The 26002-nt window shown below is 40.0% G+C and overlaps 2 protein-coding genes and 1 pseudogene across 2 annotated transcripts; 2 read left to right on the plus strand and 1 right to left on the minus strand.

Moving 5' to 3' along the window:
• Positions 1–1739: 1739 nt before the first annotated feature.
• LOC115735649 (serine carboxypeptidase-like 18) lies at positions 1740–5373 on the minus strand. The gene is made up of 14 exons (XM_030667006.2): positions 5174–5373; positions 4872–5017; positions 4663–4739; positions 4460–4582; positions 4213–4315; positions 4065–4102; positions 3853–3954; positions 3638–3724; positions 3379–3534; positions 3149–3220; positions 2952–3070; positions 2711–2824; positions 2096–2150; positions 1740–1997 (listed from the first exon to the last, which is right to left on the minus strand). Exons 1-14 carry the CDS (start codon positions 5290–5292, stop codon positions 1914–1916), a joined length of 1395 nt encoding a protein of 464 aa, XP_030522866.1. The 5' UTR covers positions 5293–5373; the 3' UTR covers positions 1740–1913.
• A 4198-nt stretch (positions 5374–9571) lies between these two features.
• On the plus strand, positions 9572–15658 carry LOC115736018 (annotated as a pseudogene).
• A 3115-nt stretch (positions 15659–18773) lies between these two features.
• LOC115736003 (serine carboxypeptidase-like 18) lies at positions 18774–23460 on the plus strand. The gene is made up of 15 exons (XM_030667507.2): positions 18774–18857; positions 18954–19141; positions 19274–19419; positions 21125–21201; positions 21297–21419; positions 21515–21617; positions 21761–21798; positions 21895–21996; positions 22134–22220; positions 22303–22470; positions 22555–22626; positions 22727–22845; positions 22935–23048; positions 23137–23194; positions 23268–23460. The coding sequence occupies exons 2-15, from the start codon at positions 18969–18971 to the stop codon at positions 23349–23351; spliced, it is 1464 nt and encodes a 487-aa protein (XP_030523367.1). The 5' UTR covers positions 18774–18857; positions 18954–18968; the 3' UTR covers positions 23352–23460.
• Positions 23461–26002: the final 2542 nt, after the last annotated feature.

Here is a 26002-nt window from a genome sequence, read left to right on the forward strand (position 1 = left end):
GGGCGGTTACAACTTTAAAATTTAAATAAAAGACAACTTCTTAATGGTGGTTATTGTCACTTATGGCCCCCTATTTTCTAGGCATTCTTCACATTCAAGTAACCACTCTTATCTCTAAGCAGTTTTGTTGCCGACGTCAATGCTCATTGAATATCCATAGGCAGTTTTTTTGCCGACGCCAATGCTCACTGACGCCTGTTCGTGTGGCTTTCATCCAAATTAACCAAGGACACCGTGTTCGGCATCTCCCATTTATATTTTTTCACATAATCCAAAGAGAACACTTTTCTTTTCTGTCAACTGCCCATCGTTGTGTCAATTTTGGGTGTCAACAGCACTTAAGCAATTGGATTTTAAAAAAAAAAGCGGCACTTAAGTGATTTGAAAAAAGATTTGGCACTAAAGTAAGCGATACACGAAATTTTTGGCACTTCTAATGTCCTTATGCCACTTATGTGAAAAGCACTTTCTTCTGGTATGAGAACATAAAGTAATGCAAATCAGTGAATCAAAATAAACTTAACTGAATCAAGGATCACCTCGGACGAGTTTTCTCTCCCTTTGTCGACATCATGCCCGAAATCTGGGTATAAATATAAAGAAGTTAATGGTCCAAATCTAAACAAGCTATGACATGGAGCATTCTGGATGACGGTGAGAATGAAGTTTGGTAAAATAGAGAAAATAGAGTTAACTACTCTATCGTGTTTTCACCTCATATAGTTGTTATGGTATGAGTCTTGTAAACATATGGGACTCTTTAACTAATGTCCTTTTGCTCACATGTCACTGGATTGTGGAGCACATAACCTGATTCATAAAAAGAAAAAAAAATCGGAATGATTGTATTAAAAATACGCAAAGATGCAATTAAATCTTAAAATACTTAAAAGTACAATCAAATTGATGTAATCAAATTCCCTCGCTAACTCCGTTTAATTTAGCTAACGAAAAATTCTGCCGTCATTTTTTTTTATTACCTTCTTAAGACAAGTGATACATATATGACACCCACTAAGCGCCATATAAAAAATATCTTGAATTTTTTGTTAAAGATAAAGAATAAAATAATAAGAGAAAAGTTAAAAATGTAAAAAGAAAAAGGCAAGCCATAGGCTGTTTTGCTTCGTTGGAGCCAACCCTCCGACACACTGTGCCAAACCACTGATGGCAACTGGCGGAGAAGCCGAAGGTAGCGGCAAAGGGGACGACTGCTTGGGCTGCTTTAATTTATTTTGATTTTTCTTTTAAATTGACCGATCACATCAGTGCACCCTTTCTTTTGAAAAAAAGAAAGAAAAAAACATGTGTCAACTTTTTCGTTAGCCAAATTGAACGGGGCAAACAGAAAGAGTTCATTGCATCAATTTGACAAATTTTAAAATTTGATTACATTTTTAAAAGTTTTGGAACTCAATTGTACTCTTCGATAAATTTTAAGACTCTAAGTACATTAGTACCAAAAAAAAAAAAAACAAAAAATTAAGCACCGGACTAAATTCGTAACTTTGTCGCAACCAAATGTCTCTGTTACCAGACATTCTTCTACAGGAGTTTTTGACTGTTAGTTGAGGGAGTCATGAAGAGAAATAGTAACCATGCTCGTAACATTTAATGGAAAAAAGTCATTGAGGATTTCTCGTCCTTGTACAATGGTTGATTTTCCTTGGGTTTATTCTCTCTAATAAAGTAAATATGACCGGGAAACAATCCTCGGCTTACGAGGTCTAAAATCGTTCTGAAAAGTCACGAATCTGACTAGATCTTGGACCCCTTACTAGAGCCAAAGCTCCTCATACAAGAATGATTGCATAGTCTCACAGGAAAGGTACATTCAGAATCACATCATCGTCGGGTGAAAAATTTGGATTGGTTTGAGTATTTAACCCAACCAAACGACAATTGGAAATTGGCTAGAGAGGGTAATAAGAGAACCATCTATCAACCATTGCAAGACATTGTTGGGGTTTGTACTCCGGAGCTGTGTGTCCCCCTCCCTGCAACCACCCAAGAATGGGGAGGCGATTTTAGATAATCATTTTCGAGATGCAAATGAGAATGAAAGGACAAATAGTGGGGGAGAAGCTGGTCTTACCTTAATTGTCGAGAACGTCAGATCGTACTCGTTTTCCGAATACAGTATGGAGTATCTGTCCATACAAATTAAAAAAAGTTAATAGGTATAATATTTTCACAACTCCTCAAGCACACGCAATGCCAGTACATGGATGCAAAACCGGAAACTGGTTGCGAGATATTCAATATGAAGGAAGAAAATGCAAAAAGTTAGCGGAATTGAAACCTTGCAAATTCAACAATGGTGCCAAAGAGCCTAACATATTTCTTATAGCCATGAACTGGGAAAGGTCGGTTCCTAGATCTATCGCTCAGTCTGATCCGGAAGAAAAGCAAGACGGAGAGTACGGAAGGGGGACAAAATGAGTTTTATTCTAGTGTATTGATCAAGATATCACTAATAAACTCAGTGAGCCACTTATAATTATGCGTTCTCCATTAATAATGTGTGACCACGATATGAGGTAATCTACTTGAGTATGGTTCTCAGCACAGACAAGAGATGGAATTCAAAGAGCAAAGTTCATAATAAGTAATATTTTTGGTATATAGTTACATCGCAATGGTATAAATATGTTTGTCATTAAGCGAAGTAAAAAGCTAAACATTCAAGAGATTAGGATAAAATTATTACCCGGCTACTTGACCTTCAACAAACCAAGGCGACCACGGGCCCTTTAAAGTTAAATTGAGTGATCTTATCCAATCTAGTGTGGACACGTAGGGGATAGCCATGTCATGATCACCGCTACAACAAGAGTGAGTTTCGTAAACAAAAATGTAGGAAGCGCTGATTTATGTAAAAAGCAAATATACGGTAAAAAATAATAATAATAACCCAGAAGAGAAACTTATTCATTTAGCCATTGTAATACCTGTAAACAAGGGCGCGGAGGGATTTGCCAGAGAGGTATTTATGATAAACTGTACTGTCAAGAACGTCCTTCGTGTAAGATAGACTATGGTTGCATCTTTCCCACTCTTGCTTCGTGCCCTGGATGTCGTTGTCAAGGAGTCAATATGACTATATGAAAGTCGGTGATGCCCATAAAGAGAGAATGGTTCTTCATACCTCTCGTACGTGAAAGGCTTCTCGGACTTTCTTATCATTGGCCCAAATGTAAGAGAAAATATAGTTATAGGGCTGTTGACAGAGAAATTTAAGTAAGTGAAACAGCGCATTAGCTCATTATTAAAATCAATATGTCCAATCTTATATTGTCTTACACATATAGATAGATAATTAATGTACTTTTGGATATTGTATTCATGGAACTTTAAAGGTGTTAATCTAGGATGTACCCGACACCATGGCCTGGATGATTGAGGCACCGAAATGACGTCGACCATATTCTCTTCTTCGAGTATAGTTCTGCTCCATTTTAGCCTTGTGTGGTTAGGAGATATGAGATTACATGATGGTTCCAATATTTGGGCCAAAAATATCTTCTCAAGGCACTAGAAGATATCATAAGGAAACATGTCTCAAATCATTTATCGCGTACATATATATTGCATAAAAGAATGCGAAAGAGGTGGATGGTATCATGACAGCACTTACTAACGACACCATCTCAAGGTCAACTAGACAGGCTCCGTTGGTGGGATCTACGTTCTGGTAATCTCCATTGCAGTCCGTTTTCGTTATCTTGAAAACATGAACGCAAAAGAATAAAATCACAAAAAGTCGATTCATATGTAATTATTGTTAATAATATATCATGTTCGTTGGTGATATAAAAATCTTATAAGAATTGACATGTGTCGTAAGTTCACCTCATAAAGCTCATCTGATATGAGAGCCATTTTGTTGGCGTACGGAATTCTAAAACTCTGGTCCTTCTCATCACAAGTCACCGGATTGCCTAGCACATAACCCTGTTCATGTATAACATTTATGGCGCTTAGTATTAATTGATATGCATAACTTTATCGAATGTTGCAAACGGTTATTATACTAATTAAAAAATTACAAGATTGTTACATACTACGAGATTCATTTGGGGCTCGCGTCCAGCTTCATTTCCTATACAAAAATAAAACAAACGGAATTTATTTTTTTTTTAATTGAAGAGAAAATAGCTTCTTGAGAGCCAAAGAGAACGTAAAATATGTGGGTAAACTTCAAATACGCACCATCGTATATTTCTTTAACGATGATAGGGATAACAACACCGGAGTAAGAATCACCAGTGATGTAAAGCGGATTTGTGAGGAATTTAGGGTGAGACATAAGCCACTGCATCAGCAAAAGGAAAAAATAATAACAATAACTAAAGTAAGGAAGTGGCCCAGGTAATTAGCTTTAAGCTACGATAATTGCCGTAGGGGCATCTGATTATTTTGAGGTGACATTAATGACGGTATTAATGAAGACGGTTACCTTTCTTACGAACTCGTACGTTTGTGCTGCCGAGGCAGTGTCGCTGCTGTTGGATGCAGTCCATGTCGTTGCATATGAAAATCCAGAACCCACCGGTGCATCCAAAAATATAATATTGGCTATCTGTCGTAAGAAAAGGTCACCACTTTTAATCCTAATGAGTTGAACGGTATCAACGCTAGCCGAAAATATACCTACTTCACCTTTGTCCAGGAATAAGGATTTGACTTTAATACTGGTTTAGTTCCGCTGGAACTTGAAAAATCAAACTGTATTGGACCTGTGCGAAAACAATGCAGACGTCAAGACCACGAAAATATATATATAGTAACGCGATGAATGAGAAAAGCAGAAGAAGACGACGACGTTGACAGTGGCGATGAGTTAAGAAATTAATGAGAGAGAATGTGACCTATTTCGTAGAGAAGGCTTGACAAGGAGGAGCAACCAGGACCGCCGGTGAGCCAAATCAACAGAGGGTCCTCCTTGGGGCTCCTCTCGGACTCGATGAAGTAGTAGAACAGCTGCACCTCCTCCAACTCTCCTACCCCTACATATCTACACCGTTTTTTTGTTTCACCGCCATTAAAACGCGCGTTAAGAAGAAAACACGCATATATATACGTATAAGTCTTGAAGATAAAGAAGGACAAAATAACTACTCAAGTCATTTGCTAAGTTGTAATTGCTCATAAGCATATGATGCGAGCTGACCCAGATTCCAGTTTGAAGGGAAGATCTCCCGGGAAACCCGGGAGGCTCTCGACGGTGGCTGAATGTGATGGTCCAACGTTGGAGATCAGGAGCAGCAATGGAAGTAGGAGATGCAACATCCTCGGCTCGCACAACCAAGAAAAATGGTAAAGAAAAGAGAACTAGTCAAATTGTGTTAGATTACTCCTTCCTCCGTGTGGATTTCTAGGGTTAATATAGGCTTCGCGGCTCCATAAACTGTCCATCCGCTGGTCAAAAAACATGTGCACGTAGACCTATTGGAGCAATAACATGTTAGGGACGCGGAAGCACAACTACTTTGTCAACCGAATTGATCGACAAATTAATGCCATGAATCGAAGTTGGTTGCTCAAATTTGTAGTCCATATATTCAAACGAGGCATAAAAAAAATGTTGATTTACAAAAGGATTGATAAAACGGTTAGTTTGATATTTTATGGGCCATTCCGGAAGTATGTTCAAATGCGTAAGAAAACAATCTTATAGAATCTCTCGAAATATTTGCAATATGCAATTGATTATCACCAATTGGACGTTGATCATTAAAAGCTACCATAAATCGACAAAAAAAACAATGTGCCTCGTATTAAAGAGGTGGTCCAAAAACACTTTTTTAAACTCTTTTGGAATCTCATTTCCTGCGTGGCCAAAAGAGAATACTTCCTTACTGGCTACACACCGCTCCAGGCAATGGTCGGCCAAAATTTCCAATTCCTAGTTAAGAAGAGAGAAGCTTCTGCATCATGAATATATTGAAAGGACTCTACAATTCTGATCTGATCGTGGCGCAGGAGAGTAACATTTTTCTACTGAGAAGACGTGAAGATTTTTTTGAATAGTTTAGGGCTTCTTAGAGAGGGAGAGAATCGGATTCCATCTTTAATGGGGGGGGTGGGTTTGGTCAAAATTCCGTGGATCACATGCGTCTGTTCACCCAATATTCATTCGTGGTTGTAGATCTCGTTGGGACGGTAATCGAAGGAAGGGCAGGAATCACATTGACTCTTGGGTGCTAGAAAGGAAAATAATCAAGAACCAGAAGTACACTTTAATTTTCCCCAAAGATAAAATTTTTGTAATTCCGTTGAGTTATTCGTCGCATACGAAATTGAGGGATCAACCCGACCCTAACAAAAAACACCCACATTATGCGGTCTGCATTTGCATTCCTTACTACATTCTCCGGCATTTAGAGATCAAGCGTATTTTCTGGATTGGCGTGCCCGCACCATCGGCTTATGAGGAGATCGCGGGTTTTCGTGAACTTTAAAACAAAAATTTTCTTGACACGGCCCTAACATCCATTCGAAGCCTAAGCTCACTCCGTCACCTCGTGAACAACTTAACTGTCTGTGCTCGTCATGCGATGGTCGCCCGCTCGAGATTGGAGGTGAGGTCGTGCTTTTTGATCGGATGATTAATGAGGGTCTCTTGTCATGGACCAAGGAAATTGCGATGGATGACCAAAAGCGTGAAGGATGGATGAGCTGCAGACCTTCGAGCCCGGCCACACCGTCAAGTCAACGTCGTAATGTTGAAGAGCAAAAGAGAAGAAAAAGGCTGTTGGAGGAGCATGGGGCATTCGGTGGTCAGAAAGGAAAAGGAGCTCAACATATAAATAAAGGCATGGCCACGGGCCATCACCTTTATCCTCTGAGCATGTGGAAAGGAAGTCCAAGAGGGAGAATTTCCCGAGGATTGAGAAATTGATTACTTAATAAAATTTTCAAAACTCCCACTCCTTCCCTTTGATTTATCCCACGTGATCGAAAATCGATTGCGGAAAGTGTTAACAAATCAATTGCAAAAAAAAAAAACGAAAACCTTGTCACCCATTTTATCTTGTCCATAATTTTTTGGAACGGATCTTGTCCATAATTGACTTAAGTAACATTGTGCAAAAACAACAATACAAATGAAGGTAGGGGTAGCCGTTCAGATATAAAGTGCTAGTTTCTTTTAGATAGATTTAGCGGGGCGAATTCAAAACTTGATCCTTCTGCTACCGGAGGAACATTCAAAGTGACCTCTTCCATTGAAATATCAAGTTCTCCTTCCAGGAAATTAAAGTTAGAGTATGTCCTCGAACTTGATCCCGTGAACTAAACCGGATCCAAGATGAATTATAAGAAAGCTCTAAAGTTGAGTCTCTGTGGACGTTCGTTTGTGTGATACAAAAATCAGGATTTCCTGTTCAGTGATAAGAGTACATGCTATCGGAGGATTACTATTTCGCCTTGATATCGAATTGATATGGCAGATATACACGGAAGTCGACTTCCTTGTTTGACCAACCCAATCTGGGTTTCTTCAAGCAGCGGATGAATATATTATAGTCTCACGAATATTTTTCCTTGATAAAAGTCGACCACGTTGACATGTTGATATATAATGATTGTGGAGTCTTGGTGGGGTGTTGTTGATCAGCGCTCGTGAGTTTTATACCAAAAACTTCCACTTATCACCAAGAACAATAGGTATACAAGGAGGTTTCTCTCTATTCACACACTAGAGGCTCAACATCAATATTACAATAGCATTTCCTCACTACAAAAGTGGAACAATATAAAAGGAGCACGAAAAATCCTAATCGTGATTGGAGAATTCTGAGACGAATCTCAATGAATGAAATCGATCAACTCAAAGACCTTGGCCTCACAAACAACAACAACATATCGAAATTTGAGCCAATTCCATCAACACGTGACCTTCGAAACGGAATCGCAAAGTTGCTCCCATTTTTCTCCTCTTCTTTTCTCTCGGTGGCTCACCTCACCGAACTAACTCTCTCTCCTCCCCTATTTTACTCTCTATTCTCTCTCTTCTGGGCACATGCACGCACGAAGCCAGCTTCACTTTCTTCTTTCTTTCTTTTTTGTCTTTTTGTCTTTTTCTGGCCTTTTTGACTCTTTTTTTTGTTTTCTTATTTTCATTTGAAATGCCCACGGGGCCCCACATAAAAGGTGGACCCAGCCGACAATATCTTTAACGTTAGCTAAACCTCTACCCTAACTAAATTGATTTTGTGCGTATGTTTTCTCCCTCTAACGCTGGTTTGCACATTGGAAATGTTGAGACTAAATTAACATAGGCTAAATTCCCCAGAAGAAGTACTTCAAGAGTTGTATTCTTAATTTCGACAGTGTCGCGCATTCATTATTGACAAATTAAGTAACGCGTTTGCATGTTTATTTTGTTTCGGTTCTTGATTAAGTAACAAGGCTCCTCACATTAGGCATGCATAATTTCTTAGGTTTTTTACCTAGCAAAACTGCCCACGTGATTCATACCATAAAGATAAGATGAACTAAAAGTCAAGAGCAATTAAATTTGCACCTAAACCCCTACATTGTATCCAATGTGAAGGTTTGCACATGTAACTATGTCAGTGAATTGGAGTTCATCCATTAACTTTCAATAAACTAAATCATTTCTTTTCGAAAAAAATTTGGCTGACGTAATTATATTTCAATAGTTTTTTAGAGTTTTTTGTTTTATAATTATTTTTATTTTATTTTTTCTTTCTTTTTCTTCCTTCTTCCTTCGGCCGGACGGGCCAAAGGCCGAGGCAGCTGTCAATGGAATTGGCCACGTCGGTGCCGACAACGCCACATCAGTTCCGACTAGCCAAATGAACTCAATTGGCACAAATGTAAAAGATTTAAAACTGAATTGGTACAATTATAATAGATTTAGAACTTATTTGATAATTGTCTGTCCCTGTTTTGGTCGCATAAGACTTAAAAAAATTTTGAAAAGAAATGGTTTAGTTTACTGAAAGTTGATGATGGACTCCAATTCACTAAATAGCTATGTAGCACCGACATGACACTATACATCGACACATCATTTAAAAAAAAATAGAGAATTTCGACACGTTGTATATTAAATGTATATTTTATACATGATGTATATAAGAAGCTATTAGTGATGAGTTTCTTCTTCTTCTGTGAAAGATTCACAATTAGGTTTTTTTGGAACTGGCTGGGTGCATTAATTTTGGGGTGGCTGGGTATATAACTTATGTATATATTTTTTCATATATTTATATTTTGACCCCTAATTTATTGAAAATGCTTAAAATTGGCCTCGTGCGTGTCGAAATAACAAGTCGGGATGCTAGACTTGCGTGTCGCTGGTGTATCCGGAGAGCCGACCACGTGTCGGTCGCATGTTAGAGAGTATCGGAGTATCAGAGAGTGTCCGACACGATACGATACGCAGGTTCTTGGAGAGTGTCCGTGCTACATAGCTAAATAGTTACCCGTGAACGAAGGAACCAAGCACTTGGGAGTCTAGCCACTGATTAGCCGTTTTCAGTGGACATCCCACGTTAATCATTCCATAATGTTATCGGGCATCAGCTTGAACCAAACTGGCCAGAAAGGCAGAAAGAGAAGTCCAAACAACTTCATATATGATATATCTACACACGCAGTTCACAACTAACTTGATGAGTGGAACTGCAGAACTGTGAATCCTCTGCTTTCTGCTCCAAGCTGGTCGTCCAACAATTTCACAATGGCATCCATTGTCGCGACTTAAAAATTGATTTTTTTTTTCAGGTTAACGGATTATTAGGTTAATTAGATTAACTAACCTAATTCGGACTCTCCCAAGTCCTACCGAATCGCAACTTAGGTTCAATTACATGCCAAGATTTTAAATTGGAGCCGCCACTAATCTTTTCTGGTTGGTAGATTAGAAACCTAAATAAAGTATTCAGGAGAAAATACTTTATTTCATACGAGCCGGAGATTAAATGGATTCGGAGACTTTGTTACATTAACTTTTCAATTAATGCCCTTTCGATACCCGATTTTCATGAAAAATCCTTAGTTTGATGATTTGAATTAATTTTTTTGGGGTTTTCTTTTATTAAATGCAATGCTAATGCAATCAACTTGTATGACATGTGAGATGTAATGACATGGCAAAAATGCGTGACATGGCATAATGACGTGCAAATATGCATGAAAAGTAAAATATAATAATACAAACTAAACTATAATGCTATGCAACGTGAATGGTATTTTTTGGTATATTTTTTTGTATTTTCGGATTTATGAAAAAAAAATTAAGTTGAAAGACTACCTAAAGTGAAATAACATCCAATTTAATTTAAGAAATTGATTTCTCAAAGTCCTAATTTTTATTAGAGTTATTTTCATGCAAAAAGTGAAGAGAAATGTGATTTAGCTTAAGAAAACGTGACATCTTTTTTTTGGGATTTTTTAGGAAATTATTTAAACCACGAAAACAGTGAAATTTAAACAGAAATAAACAATATTGCCCATAAAACACCTTTAAATCCGAAATTCCGATTTTTATTCACAACATCCCCCGAGATTAGGGTTAGCAAGTGAATATATTATAGAATTACTGTCATCCCTATATAAATAGGGCAAACCTTGAAATTCTATTTAGGAATTAGCGATCCGCTCCTCGAGATTGAGGATTTGATATCTAATTCACACGTACGGGCACGTACTTCGAGATCGAAGTCATATATTGCCTTTAATGTACGTTTTCCAAGGGACAAGGCACAAATAGGGAGCATGTGTTATGGGCAATATTGTTTATTTAAGTGCAAATTTTAACAAACAATCAATCACATGAATAAATAAATATGCATAAGGATATGATTATAAAATGCAAAGACTACGAGTTACCAGACGAGATGTAAAAAGGTCAACCAGACATCGAAGCAAAGTCAACAAGTCATCACAAGTATTATAATCAAAAATTGAAAGAATTTACCTTTTTTAAGCAAAAATTCGAGCACTTGCAATTCACTGTAAAAGGCCTCCTTTGATCCAAGTTTGCATTGGACAGGAGTTGATCACGGAGTTTGAAGTGGCGTTAGAGCAAGGTGGCGTCGGATATGCACAAACTGTGAACAAACGAGAGCCGAGATCAGAGCTATATCGATGTGGGGCAAGTGGCGTCCAGTGTGGTCTTCAAGAGCCAAGAAATTTTTGTCCACTCATATGCTCTTTTTCCTCCCTTCAAATTGGCGTATCCTTTCTCTGGATGAAGTTCCTCTTCCTTTTCAGACTTGTGGCCGTGTATATTCAATTCCTTAGTCTTCTCAAATTCTGGTGGACGCATGCAGGAAAAGGAAACACAACTCTCTCGCCCTCTCGTGTGTAGCTCTCGAAAAATTCTCAATATTCTGGACGTGAAGCCTCTTTTGAGTGAACATCCATGTCCTTTTATAGGTGAAGTAGTCCAGAATCTTCAAGGAAAAAGAGCATATTTTCTTTCTTATTGTGAATATGTGAAATATCTCATCAATATCTATTCTTTATTCCTTCACGTGATTTTTCCACAATTCTTTTTATTTTTTTCCAGTCTGATGCAGAAGAAGATTGGGCTTGAAGAATCAAATCCTTACCCAATTTGCTTGAATTCTTTCCTCTTTTGACCATAAAAATATATCTTTCCTCACTTGCATCGCATGCTTGGCCACGTATGACCTAGCCATGTCTTTTCCTTGCCTTTTATGATAATAAAATGTGGACTTCGGTTGATCCGAGCAAAACTCAATGCGATTCTCGGCTTAGACCAATTTTCAATTTACTAAGTCTAATGAATACTATTAAACTTAGAAATCGCTCATTTAAGTCCATCCACCGTTATTCAGAATTAATGCAGATGTGATGCATGCGTGCTAATAAAAAATAAAAAATTGATTTGATTATTTTTGTTTAGAACTAGAATTAGTCCTAATTTTTAATGCAAAATAAACGACTAAAAATGAATAGTCAAAATTTAGGTGTCAACATCCATCCTATCACAACTCTTGTTGTCGCTGCTCGTTTTCTTTGGCATGGTCCGATCTCAGTCGATCATCAAAAGCCTGCCCAGGTTTCCCGGCGATCTCCCTTTCAAGGTCGAAACTGGGTAAGTAATATGCCCATCCTGACAGATAAGTCTTGCAAATGCCAGCTTATGTTACAGTCGTAGAGTGATTAGTATGTAACTACGAGTAATTAATATGAAGGTACGTGGGGGTCGGAGAGTACGACGACGTGCAACTATTTTACTACTTCATTGAGTCGGAAAGGAGTCCAAAGGACGACCCGCTGATGCTTTGGCTCACTGGAGGCCCCCGGTTGCTCTAGCCTCTCTGGCCTCATCTACAAAACCGGTACGCCGAGCCCTTCATGATCTCTAGTCTAGCCCAGCTCTTCTTGCGTTGCAGAAGAAAGGGAAAGTAGTAGTGATGATGGTGAAGTTCAGTTTGATTGGGAAGTTGCAAGTTGAAAATTCGGTAGGACACTGAGGTTGAATGTTAGCTTTCCCTTTCCCTTTAGTAAGGTACAAAGTGGATAAGAAGTTGGATAGAGCTCGTCCGCTCTTTGCGATTTTGTCTTGGGACAAAATGCTTTTCTAAGCTTAAATATAGCAGCAATAGCTTCAAGATAAGATAAGCATGTTGGATCAGAACTTTGGACAACATATGATCATAAGTTTATAAGATAACAAAAAAGATTACGCCCGAAATACTTCGATTTTGGACAGAATTTTCTTATGGTTTATTGAACTTTGGATAATATGATCATAAGTTTAAACATCTTTGTCGCCGTCAGATAGCCAGCACCACGTCAGCGATTTCCAACAAAAATTGGCTGGAAGGACCAAATTAGCTAATCGTCAAAATGTCTACAACTAAATTGGCCAAATCGAAATGTTTAGGATTGAATCGCACATGTGCTGTAGGTTCGGGACTCTTTTGATAATGATCATGAAAATCATAACTCAGCTTTTTAGTTTTTTCAAGTAGCCAATTTCCTTGTTAGAGGCCAGTAGAGCACCGTCATTAGCTGGAGTGACGGTGTCTTTTAGCTTAGCAATGCTCTTGACCGATTTCCATAGTCATTACCATGAAGAGTGTCTTTTGTTCTAAGGTCCATTGAATTTCAACTACGATACTCAAGTGGAAGCAGGCCAACCTTCCTGCTGAATCCATATTCATGGACCAAGGTACGAGCAATTGAGCAATGTCTGCGCATCATGCTTCACTTGACGGTCTGTTCGTGCACAGAGCTTCATCGATCACCTAAAATTTCCAGGTTACGAACATGATATTTCTGGACCAACCTGTTGGCACTGGATTCTCCTACTCAACTGCTCAAGAAGGTTATTACACTGGCGACTTGATATCAGCCCCCGAAACATATCAGTTGCTGCGAAAGGTTAGATGAGATACTAATCTTCCTTTCCCAAGTTGACAGATTTGTTTACCTTTGGATTGAGCTTTTCGACTCCGTCGAGCTGAACCCAAAAAAAAAATTCATGATGCTCTTCTTTGGGCTTGTTACTTCAACTGACTTACCAGATGGGGCCTTACCTAACTCTTGGTGAATTATTGGTCATGTAATTTCGTTCCATCAATTGACTGTGTTTCAGCCAAGCACATATGAGTCGCGCTATCATTTTCTCTTTAACATCATTTTCCAATGATGGACACAGTGGCTTGCGGGTCATTCCAAGTTTCTGTCCAACCCGCTTTACATCACCGGTGACTCGTACTCTGGCATGACAGTTCCTATCATCGTCACAGAAGTTTTTAACGGTAACCCAAGCTCTCGAAACATTGTCTTTCCAGTTTAGCTGACAGGTTTCGATCAAACAGTGAAAATGAGTACTGGTTTCACCAGAATCTTCTTACCCTTTGTCTCCCTAATGAGGTGATGTCTCAAAATTCCCCAGGTAATGAAGTTGGACATCTTCCACCATTGAATATCAAGGTATGCATGCTTTTACCAGTATAAAACATGTTAAGACTGAAAAAGTTTCATGATTCTCAGATGACGTTTTTGCTTCATGGATCCTGGGATATGTGCTCGGCAATCCCTTGACGGATGTACTTTACGACTTGAATTCGAGGGTCGTGTTCGCCCATCGAAAAGCGCTTATATCGGACGAACTCTGAATTCAGCTGAGTTTTTATTTGATTTTCCCATCCAATGTCTTTGTTGGTTCCCCTTGACTTGCAATGGCTAATGAAGAAGCATTTGTTACCAAATGAAATTCAAGTCGGCCAAGAACAACTGTAAGGGCGAATACATGCATGTCGATCCCGAAAACGTGGACTGTGGAGTTGATCTTCAATCTGTTGTCGAAGTAAATATGATTACACTGATGCATCTATGTAAGAGTATACCATCTACACCGATCACTATCGATATGTTAGTTCATTCTCCTATTTGACAGTGTGTTGGAAAGATATGCAATGCCCATGTGTTGGAACCAAAGTGTAGTACATTGGCTCCAAGACCGAATTTCCTGAAATGCGATCGACGAATTCTCAGGGATGGATGGCTACTCAGAGATCAACCCCTTATCATTGCTCAAATCTCCTGGACCGTGGTGCTGAGTAAATAATACTCGCTCTTCTAGATTGCATTCATTTATATGCATTGCGCACTGCTTCAAGTGAAGCAATTTTCGCTGTGCAGAATTACGATTACCTCTATTGCTACGTATGGGCTAATGACAAGACTGTTCAAAAGGCTCTCCACATACGAGAGGTATCGCACTGTCGATTGTCGGAAGTAATATATGCTGCCGATCCAATTGTTTCTTGGTCATCTTGCTCACTCCTGCTCGCACTGCCAGGGGACTAAAACAGAGTGGATAAGATGCAATGAGAGCTCATCTTACGCTCATGATGTCCTGAAATCCACGGATTATCATCGGAATCTCACCAAGTAAAAACTCTGAGCCCTCATCTACAGGTACTAGGAGCAAGGAAAACTCAACATTTTATCGAAATAATGTAATGCAAGTTGAATTAATTATCGTGTGACACGTTACAGTGGAGACCACGACATGGTTATTCCATACATCGGCACAATGGCATGGATCGAGGCTTTAAATCTCGCTCTCTCCACTGATTGGGAGGCCTGGTTCGTGGACGGCCAAGTTGCTGGGTTAGTATGTCTGCAAACAAATGTATCTGCATGTTTTCTGCTAATCTTAACCAAGCCTCACCCAAAATTTTGCATTGCTGCTTTTGGATTTGCAGGTACACCCTGCAATATGAGCAAGCAAGACAACTATGAGTTGACATATGCAACTGTCAAGGTACATGATCATTCCCAAGTGATACTTGGCAAAGACATTATACAGACTTTAATTCACCGATCGATATGGATGTGGCGGGCTATATCAATCACGTTGCAGAAAGCTTTCTCATGTTCGACGTGGTTTTTTTGGTACAGGGAGCCGGTCATACAGCTCCAGAATATAAGCCCAAAGAGACTCTAGCCATGATTTACAGATGGCTCGCTCACTACCCTCTCTAGTTATCATTCCCACTCATGCTCAAAGCTCCCATAGTGAGACTAGACTAGTAAAAAGCTGCAATTCATGTGAGGAGTTGTTCTGCTGGATGTCGCTCAACTCACATTCGTACTTCAGATGAACCATGTGACTGAAACATTGCAGGAGAAAATAAAAAACGCATTCGATTTCTCGCGCTGTTTCACCTTTGACCCATCCGCTCGGGCTTCGGCTCACGTATTATACAACTTATCCACGAGAATGTTGAGATGTTTCTATCAAATGCATGGCCTGTCCATGACATTTCTGGGGGCTTTTTTCCAAATCAAGTTAAAAAAAAAATAATAATTACCAAATCAAGTGTAAAAAAATTTTATTTACCAAATCAGGTGTCGCTCGGCGGTTTTGATGCCGAGCGGGCTAAAAAATAAAAAAAAATTACCCGCTTGGCGATCTGATTGCCGAGCCGACGGAGTGCAAATATTTTTTTTTTTATTCCCGCTCGGCATTCTAATTGCCGAGCGGGAGGAACGCATCACTTTTTTAAAAAAAAATTTATGCTTGCTTGGCAGTCATACTGCCGAGCAAGACCCAACCTTTTCTTTTTTTAAAATTTCTTTTATTATTTTCTTTTTTAATCATTTTTTAATTTCTTTTTCTTATTTTCTTTTAATCATTTTTTTATTATTCAATTTGTTCTTTGGAATGGACAAAATATTAATCACATTCCTATATAATACAATGTTCCGTGTTAACGAGTGAACAAACAAACGAACAATCGAGGCCGTGGAGCAAACGTTCGCTTGTTCGCTCGCTCAATTCACAAGGTCGAGGCTCACTCGTTCGTTCGTTCGTTCACTCGCTTGCTCGTTCGCTCCCTCGCTCGCTCATTCGCTCCGAGGCCTCGATCGTTCTTTCGCTTGCTCGTTCATTCGCTCCGCGGCCTCGATCATTCGTTCACTCGTTCATGTTTACATTCCATGTTGGAGTAAACCAAGCCATCCTGGTCTCATTATAGGGTGAGGAAAGGGACTATCGGAATCGAGCGTATGCACCATGTTTATGAATTTAACGCACATGTTTACGTTGTGTGTCGTGGTTTCCTTGCCATGCCTAGTGCTCAATGGAGTGGACTCACTCGGGAATGCATCTTTCCGTAAATTGGAATTATTTGCGGGAATGAGTTTGGGCGAAGGACCTGGCGCGATCATGTCGGACGATGAGGATGAGTTGCAAATGGATTTTTCGTGGGATCTTTCCTTCCAACTGAATCCGAAAGGTCTTTGATGGAGAAAGTTCGCCACGAATTGAAAATTGAGGATGAGCAAGTGAATGATCGAGGCCGCGGAGCGAACAAACGAGCGAGCAAAAGAGCGAGCGAGCCTCGACCTCGCGGAGCAAGCGAACGAATGATCGAGGCCACGGAGTGAACGAGGCAGTGACCCTCGACCCCGCGGATCGAGCGAACGAATGAGCGAGCATTCGCTCCGCGACCTTGATCGTTCATTCGCTTGCTTGTTTACGCAAACCATTATATTATATAGGAATTTCATTAATATTTTGTCCATTCCAGAGAACAAATTGAATGATAAAAAATGATTAAAAGAAAATAAAAAAAATTAAATTTAAAAATGATTAAAAAAGAAAACAATAAAAAATTTTAAAATAAAGAAAAGGTTGAGTGCTTGCTCAGCAGTCATATTGCCGAGCAAGCATAATTTTTTTAAAAAAGTATGCGCTTCTCCCGCTCGGCAATCAGATTGCCGAGCGGGAATAAAAAAATTAAAAAAAATATATACGCTCGTCGGCTCGGCAATTAGACCGCCGAGCGGGCAATTTTTTTGCTTTTTTGGCCCGCTCGGCGATGTGGCTGCCGATCGAGGGACTGCTCGGCATCAAGGCTGGCGAGTAGCACCTGATTTGGTAAATAAAAATTTTTTACACTTGATTTGGTAATTTTTTTTTTTTTAAACTTGATTTGGAAAAAAGCCCCATTTCTGGCCACTCGTCCAGATCAACTTTTTCTTTTTTAAGTCATTTTTGCTGATTAGGGAACGCATTGATTTAAGCTAGCGTAATTCATGCGTTTTTTAGACCTAAATTTCGCAAGTTGAGACAGCCACCAATCTTTCAAACCACTCGCATCTGTCACGATGTGCACGCAAGTGGATCGACTACCGACGTTCTGATGATTCTTAACGGGCAACTCGTGTGTATATCTTGTAATCTCTAGGCTAGACATGGCCAATATTGAACCGGGGTCCGGAACCGGCCCGTTGACAGGCCTGGAACCGGCCCGTTGACCGGGCCCACGGTTCCGACCCGGTTTAAAAAAAAAAAAAAAGGAGAAGGCCTCGGAAAAAGAATTATTGGGCCTAGGAACCGGCGGTTCCGTGGAACCGGCCACCTCTACTCTAGGCCATCCTATACGGGATCCAAAAGGAGATTAAGCTGAATACAACAGACAAATCCGTTAGATCAAGCGAGAACTCAACTGAAAAGATTCACCGCCTTCTGCTATTCCAATAACATAACTTTCGTGGGCATCTCGTGAAAAATCACGCCTCAAAAATACATAAGCTGAAACGCGAGCAGATACCCATGCACGACACCGTTTGCACACGCAACTTGTGCGTGCGAAGCCGAATCTCCACTCATAGGACCGGTTGTATGTACTATGTCGAATCCCTTGAGATTGTCCTAGTTCCATTTTTTATATATTTTTTGGGTCATGCTAACTAACGTAGTTAGTTCTAGAGTTGCTTCTAATCCTGATTAAATTCAAAGTAGGGTGAAACCCACGTTAGCTCTTCCGCCTCTCCAATTCACGATATAAATTATAAACCACGTGGTTTCACATCAATTTCTCTCGAGCTCGAATTCGAACTCCCATTCCAAATCTACTTTCATGTGTAGCACCGGCACTTCTTGGAAAGTTAGACACGATGTCCATAATCTTACTATTGCCCCTAAATTTATAGCATCCCTTGTCATCTTCTCACGAACATTCGTTCATTGAGAAAAGAAGATTGCCAAACTGAAAGTTAGATGGACTTTTTCTTTTACAGGTAATTGACTTCGAATGGTATTTTTATATCTGTGTTTTGCATTTTAAAATTTTGGAAAGACCCACCAAACTATCCTCCCCAGCAAGTTAGACCGACAGCTCCACCTTTGTACACATCTTTGGACCTGCTGCTAATTCGATCGTTGACCGAGACTATGTAGCAGTAGTATTATATTATATCCACACACATCACGTTCAAAAAACCCTAATGCTGCAAAACCCGTTCCAGTCCTTCGATACTCTCGTACGTTATTAGCACAGCACTTGTATCAACTTCTCCCACTGTGGTGTCCCTCGCGTCTCTCTCCAGGGACCATCATATCTAATTGCTTTTTCAGTTCTCCCCGTAAATAATACTTGAGCTCCAACGAGCTCTCTCACTCTCTCTCTCTCTCCGCTCGGCCGCCACGAGAAATGGCGGTGGACGAATGTCCGAGTCGGAGAACAACGAGGACAGCGGCCAGGAAGATCTTTCTCGGGGTGGCGCTGTTGCTTGTCCTTAGGATCAACACGTTCGCAGTCGCCGACGCCGTCGTTGAATACCTACCTGGTTATTCAGGGAAGCTCCCGTTTAAGCTTGAAACCGGGTGAGTTATAACGCATGGACTGCTTATGATTTGATTTCACTAGCGAGCTAGTAGCCGGTTGCTCTCCTGCTTGGTAAATTTTCTTGTTGAAACTGAGTTCGTGTTGCGGTACATACATTGTTGCTGAAATAGGTACCTGAGCGTTGGGGATAACGATGACGTCGAGCTGTTCTACTACTTCATCGAATCGGAGAGGAACCCGGTCAGAGACCCTCTTCTGCTTTGGCTCACCGGCGGCCCTGGTTGCTCTGGTTTCTCCGGTCTGGTTTTCGAAATCGGTGCGATCTCTCTCTCTCTCCCCCACTGGCCAAAAGTTTAGTATTATAATCTGCGACCAAGTTTATTTTTACTGATTGTTTTGGTGCATGCACAAGTCGGAACTAGTAGTAGCTGACGTGTAGCAATAGATGCCACTTTGTTACCAAAATCGACGAATTTGTTGAGGCATGTAATTAATGACGATGACTGATCATCGCCGTTTCCAATTAATGAAGGAGCATGAAATTTAGGAATGATCCTTACATCATCATAAAAGACAAGAGGGTACTAGAGACAAGGAAAAAGTGTCAAAAAAGTCCTAAATTTATTGCATTAGTGTCAATTAAGTCCTAAACCTTTTTTTGGTGTCAATTCAGTCCTAAACCTTTTGCATTTGTGTTAATTCAGCTCTAAAACTTTTATTAGTGTCAATTTAATCCTAAATCTTTTGTATTTATGTCAATTGAGTCAATTCGATCAATTTTGATCTAAATTCGCTGACGTGGACGTCGATTTTCCTACGTGGCACCACTGGTGCTGACGTGGAGATTTTTTTTAATATTTTAAATATTTTAAATAATTTTTAAAAATATTTTCTGCAATAACCAAAAAATGCTTAAAAATTATTTAAAATATTAGAATAATAGGAAAAAAAATGTCCAAGTCAACGTCAGCCATGCCATTTAAGACAACCGATATCTACGTCGGCGATTTTTGGTTAAAATTAGTCGAATTAATTCAATCGGCATAAATACAAAAGATTTAGGACTAAATTGGCCCCAATGCAAAAGGTTTAGGCTGAATTGGCACCAATAAAAGGTTTGCGATTTAATTAGCATCAATGCAAAAGGTTTAGGACTGAATTGACACTAAAAAAAGTTTAGGACTTAATTGGTACTAATGCAATAGGTTTATGACTTTTTTGACACTTCTTCCTACAAGAGACTAAGACCAAAACTTACATGAGTATGTGATTAGGCCTAGTAAACCTTCGATCAATGACTTTCACCTGGACCACCACGTTGATCGGAGGTCATTAATATCCAATAGGCACAAAGTCTTAGACCCATTGTATGAATGTCAATTCGGTCTTAAAACTTTTCAATCTTGCCAACGTGGTCTTAAATCATAGTGTGAAATTTCAATTTTAGTCATTTCGGCCAACTTGGTGCTGAAAATTGCTGATGCGACAATCCACAAATTGTCAACGTTAGCATGCTACGTAAAACGAACGGCAATGACTGGACGCCACATCGGCAATTGGCTGAAAGAATTGCATTAGAATTCTACACATGGACTACTACATTGACAAAATTGGTAAGTTTGGAACCAAATTGGCATTCGCGTAACATGTTTAGCACCGATGGGGTAATTATCCAAAAGTTGGGGTGGGGACCGAGTTGGTCTCAGAGGTAAACGAGTTTGTGAGCATCGTGCCTCCAGGCTATCCTAAAACCATGCCGGAGGCCGGTCTACGAGAATGGTGCTTGTCAAAGCCTGACGGACTGTCCAAGTGTGCTTGATTAAGTTCACACTACTCATCCGAAGCTCCCACACAAAGGTGAAGCATTCGATAGTGTTCGATTAGAATAGTTCATACTAATCTCAATTTCCGACCAGGGTCTTTACGTAAAATCGACACGGTTGAACGTTTTGCGGTCCACATTGGAGAACAATACTTCAAACACCTTATATGCATTGTGTGGATCGATTTTCATTTTGCAGGACCTTTAACATTCGACTATGTATCGTTCAACGGGAGCCTGCCTACATTGCTTTCGAACCCCCACTCGTGGACACAGGTGCCTATTTCCAATCACTTGGAAAAGTCTGAATTTACTTGGGGACTCTGTTCTTCTTTTTCCTTAATTTCGGTAATGCTCGGATAAATTTGCAGATAGCCAACATTATATTCCTAGACGCGCCGGTCGGCACCGGCTTCGCTTACTCGACCACCCAAGACGGTTACTACACCTCGGACACTAGATCAGCTAAGGACATATACAAGTTCCTCCGGAAGGTCAGTTTCTGGGATATTGTCTCCATTTGCGTAAAGGAAACCCATTATCACGAAATCAATGAAAATCCTGAAAGGAAGAAGTGGTGCAAATGCAGTGGATTCTGGGCCATCCCAAGTTCAGCAAGAACCCGCTTTACATAGCCGGCGACTCGTATTCCGGCAAGATCGTACCGCAAGTCACTCTTCTAGCATCAGAAGGTGATTATGATCGAGTCTTGTGCTTGGCCTTAAGAACGTGCTACAACCTGAGACTTTCCATTTCCTTTTGTTCTTTGAAGTAAAAAGTCTTGCTAAATTTTGCTTGGCTCTGTTTGTTCTTGCCCGTTTCCACGATGGTTCAGGGATTATTGCTGGAGTTAAGCCAACCCTGTATCTCCAAGTACGCCTCACCACGACTCATATCGCTTGGTCATCAAGTTTAACCCCGTAACAAATGAAATTGACACCCTCTGTTTTCTCGTTAAAATGAAATCAGGGGTACTTGCTGGGCAATCCGGTGACGGATTTGGACTCGGATCAGAACTCAAGGGTCGAATATCAATACCGGATATCGCTCATATCGACCGAGCTTTACCAAGTATGTATGACTTCATCACCTCCTATTGCTTACTGCTGGTCATGTTCTGAATTTCCAATGACCCGGCTGATCATGCGATCTTGCTTAAATTATGAGCATGCTTCTTGGATCATATGGTTTTCCTTCTTTCTCATCAGTCAGCCCTAGAGAATTGCAAGGGGAACTACATGGACCCAGACCCAGAGAACTCTGCATGCGTGGAAGATGTCCGAGAAATCGCAGAGGTCCTCTGCACTATGGATTTTCCTTCCCTGTTTTTAAAATTTTGTGCATGAGTTGTTATTGAATATTCTCTTGTCGTTGCAGTGCACGTTGAAGATATGTGATGCAGCAATATTGGAACCCAAGTGCAGCTACGCGGAACCGAGATCACGAGAGACAGGACTCAACTGGGGAAGCAGATTCTTCGACGACCACATGCCTTCGGACTTGCTCCGATCGCCGTCTACTAGACGGCCAGAAAACTGGTGTCGAGTAATGCCGCAGCATCCTCACCATTCACGTGATGTCGCTAGAGCTCAGTGCTCGTCGTAACATAACTTATGTGCTTCCTTGCAGAATGAGAACTATGTGCTTTCCTACATGTGGGCCAACGATCAATCCGTCCAGAATGCCCTTCAAATCCGCAATGTAAGTTGTTCCAAAAATCGCAAATTCGAATTCGAAGCATGCGTTTCTTTTTGTTACTGGAAGTGAACACGAGGAAGCGAATTCGACGTGATGGGTTCAGGGGACGATTCCAGAGTGGACGAGATGCAACAAGAGCTTGGCTTACAAAGACGATCTCGACTCCACGGTCCCTTATCACTACGAACTCATCGAAGCTGGCTACAGAGCTCTGGTTTACAGGTATTTTCATCTCCATCCCTGGATACAACTCTTTCGATCTTGGGAGGCAACTATTCTGATTGAAATTCCTACAACGACACCCTTCGCAGCGGAGATCACGACATGTTGATCCCATACGTGGCCACGGAGAAATGGATCCATTCGCTTAACATGACGGTCCTGGACTACTGGAGACCCTGGTTCGTCGATGGCCAAGTTGCGGGGTCAGTCTCTCTCGATCATACGCGAACCGTCTGCTTTTTTTTTGTGGATTTGAACTCAGCGTTTGATTATCTCGGGTTCATTCGACAGGTACACGTTCAAGTCCACCATAAATCTTGGAGATGGCATGACCTATGCAACTGTAAAGGTAAGGAATCAAGAAATTGAATGAAGAAAAGAACATTAGACGAGTGAATGAATTTGCATTTGAATTGACACAGGGGGCAGGTCACACAGCTCCAGAATACAAGCCCAAGCAGTGCATCGAAATGGCGGACAGATGGTTGTCTCATTACCCCTTGTGACGTGGTTTCGGTGTCGTGCCTTCATGTTGGAATCAAATAGAACATATGATTTGGTGGGCCTTGGCTGCTGAAGTCAAGAGAGAACATCAATATATTCCATTTTTGTTTTTGTTTTTTTTGTTTCGGGCCCGATTGATTTTATTGATTTATCTCATGAACGGCGCATTCGTTTCGCCATTGCAAACAAATTCGCTATTCTTGTTTGCTCGACTCTCCTCGACTCAAGTGAATATTAAGACACTGTTGACATCAGGTCCAAAATCTAATCTCAAAAAACAAAGAAATTGATAGCCCAAATCAGATCGCGACAATACACCTGACCCATCATACCCGGTCGATGAAATAGCTCACAAGCTCAATAGGCCGAATCGATGAAATGCTTGGTGAGCTCATCGATCATAAGTTTTCAAAGGGCTGAGTTTGACTATAGAAGACATGGGCTTGTTGGGCCAAAATATTACATTGTCATTAGGGAATTTAATGTAATTTGAATTCTAAATTCAAACTCAAACAAAATCTACTCTAAATCGATTGATTATGAATCATCTTCTCCTCTTCAAAAGCTGATATGTAGTCCATGATTTTTAGTGTCTTGATTGCTTGTGAATGTGTTTTATGAGGATTGATGCTCGTAAGTTTTAGATGGGTCATTCCACTATGCATTCTTATTGTCCTCCGCATGAGCTCAAACAGCCTTGATTTGCTTGCTCCTCTAGAGATGATTTATAACTGCCCTTCATTCCTTAGTCACAGTTATATCCAGTCGACGAATCCTCCTTGATTCAGTTTTTTAACTTTTATGCATGATTCCAGTCAATCCATCGTGGTTAAGGGTCATGTCGCTCGTTCCAGAGAAAGAAAGGAGAGAGAGAGAGAGAGAGATCCTTTTTTATGCTCTCAATCAGCAGCCGATGCAACATCGTTTTGCAACGGCGGGTAACCACCCAACATCTTGTTCCATCTTTTGGAAGCAGTGTTCAAAAATAAGGGCAGAATTTGAAATTTGGTTGATTCTGAGTTTGTTGGTTTGATTGAAGAGTCATTTGACCGCATTTATATATAAGAATGGAACTTTAAGGTGTCATGGAGCCATGGGATTTAACGAATCTTGATTTGATGCCACGGTTTGTGAAGAACGAGCTTTTCAAACCTGGTGCGCTATTATATTGTTGCGTACAGTACACATCGAAGGCTGATATCTTTTATTTTTTTGTTGTCAATTGGGTTGGCCTTAATGAGTTTAGTGCACAAATTGTCAATAGCGAACAACGATGGGCTTTTGCCATGGGCGAGCTTCCATTGACACATAGTCCTCATTCTATCATTAAATGAGTGTAGTTTAGTCTAGTCATGCGTTAGAGTAGCGCGTTACTCGCTTTTGAACCGTTTTTCCCTATATGGAAATTCGGATGTGTCCGCTCGAGTAATTCTTGTAGGTTGATTTCGGCTTTATCGGGTAAGTAGTACTTTTCTTCTTTAAGTTTGTAAACTCATGTTTCAAAAATAAAATGTACTATATATACTATGAGTTTGCATAAATTGGATCGAACTTTTACTATTTTTTAGTCGATTGGAAAAAGGAACTGGAAAGTCTAGTGAAGTAGTTTGGCATTAGTATATATGAATGCTTTGGTCAAATGTTTTATGCAGGATATTGTGAAAGGTTATTTGATTCGGCTTGTGGAATCGGTTGATGAAATGGATTTCTGATTTTGGTTGTGAATTGTTGGAGGTTGAGGCTGATGAATTATGCTCATGTTGCTATGATTATAACCCATTGAGGAGGGTAGTATGCATACTGTTAGGACATCCTTCTTGGCCGAACCACCGGCTAATATAGGTGGTAGACCTAGTCAAGGGGGTAAATTTGGTCGCCTTCGTCACAGCATTAATGTGACCATAGTATGATGTTGAGTATTTTAGTAGTACAGGTAGTGGACCATTGATGTTTGCCTCAATTGAAATTAATCAATGGATTGACCATTAATAGTTGGTTGGTGATTGCGAGTTATTGTTGTTGTTGATCTTATACATAAAAAGGTTTGCTTACTTATATCGTATACAGGATTTTGAACTTGATAAATGATTATATCATTTGTTAAATGTGCACGGTAATTGTTCGATCCACTTAGAAAAGTTGTATTACTCACTAAGTTGTGTTAGCCTACTCCTTTTATTTTACTTGCTTTTCAGGTTTTTCAACAACTTGAAAGTAGGACGTGAGCGCTTCATTAGTATGAGAATATATACACACATACACGTGTGTGTGGATGTATATGTAGCGATATCGGGTTAAGCATTATTACATTTTGAGGCTACGCCCTTTGTGAGAAAGGATGATTGTGTCATTGCCCTATTCTTATAGGAATCGGGGTGTGACGTACAATACTCATTTTAAATTTATCAAAGTTCTGCAAACCTGTGTTTTATTTTATTTTATTTTTTTGGCTTCTCTATGCATTCCAAATCCAGTCATCTCATTGTGTTGACTTTTAGTCGTCAAGCAAACATGGCATCTCAGAAATTGAGCTATTTGTTCCAATTCAACAAAGTTTTGTGCAATTTTTGCCTTTTCTTGCCAATTTGGCGGCTACACATTACTTAAGTAGCTCGAACTTGAACAAATCCTTAAGACGTTAAGACATATTATA

Source organism: Rhodamnia argentea, chromosome 11, assembly GCF_020921035.1.
Source record: "Rhodamnia argentea isolate NSW1041297 chromosome 11, ASM2092103v1, whole genome shotgun sequence".
Lineage (NCBI taxonomy): Eukaryota > Viridiplantae > Streptophyta > Magnoliopsida > Myrtales > Myrtaceae > Rhodamnia > Rhodamnia argentea.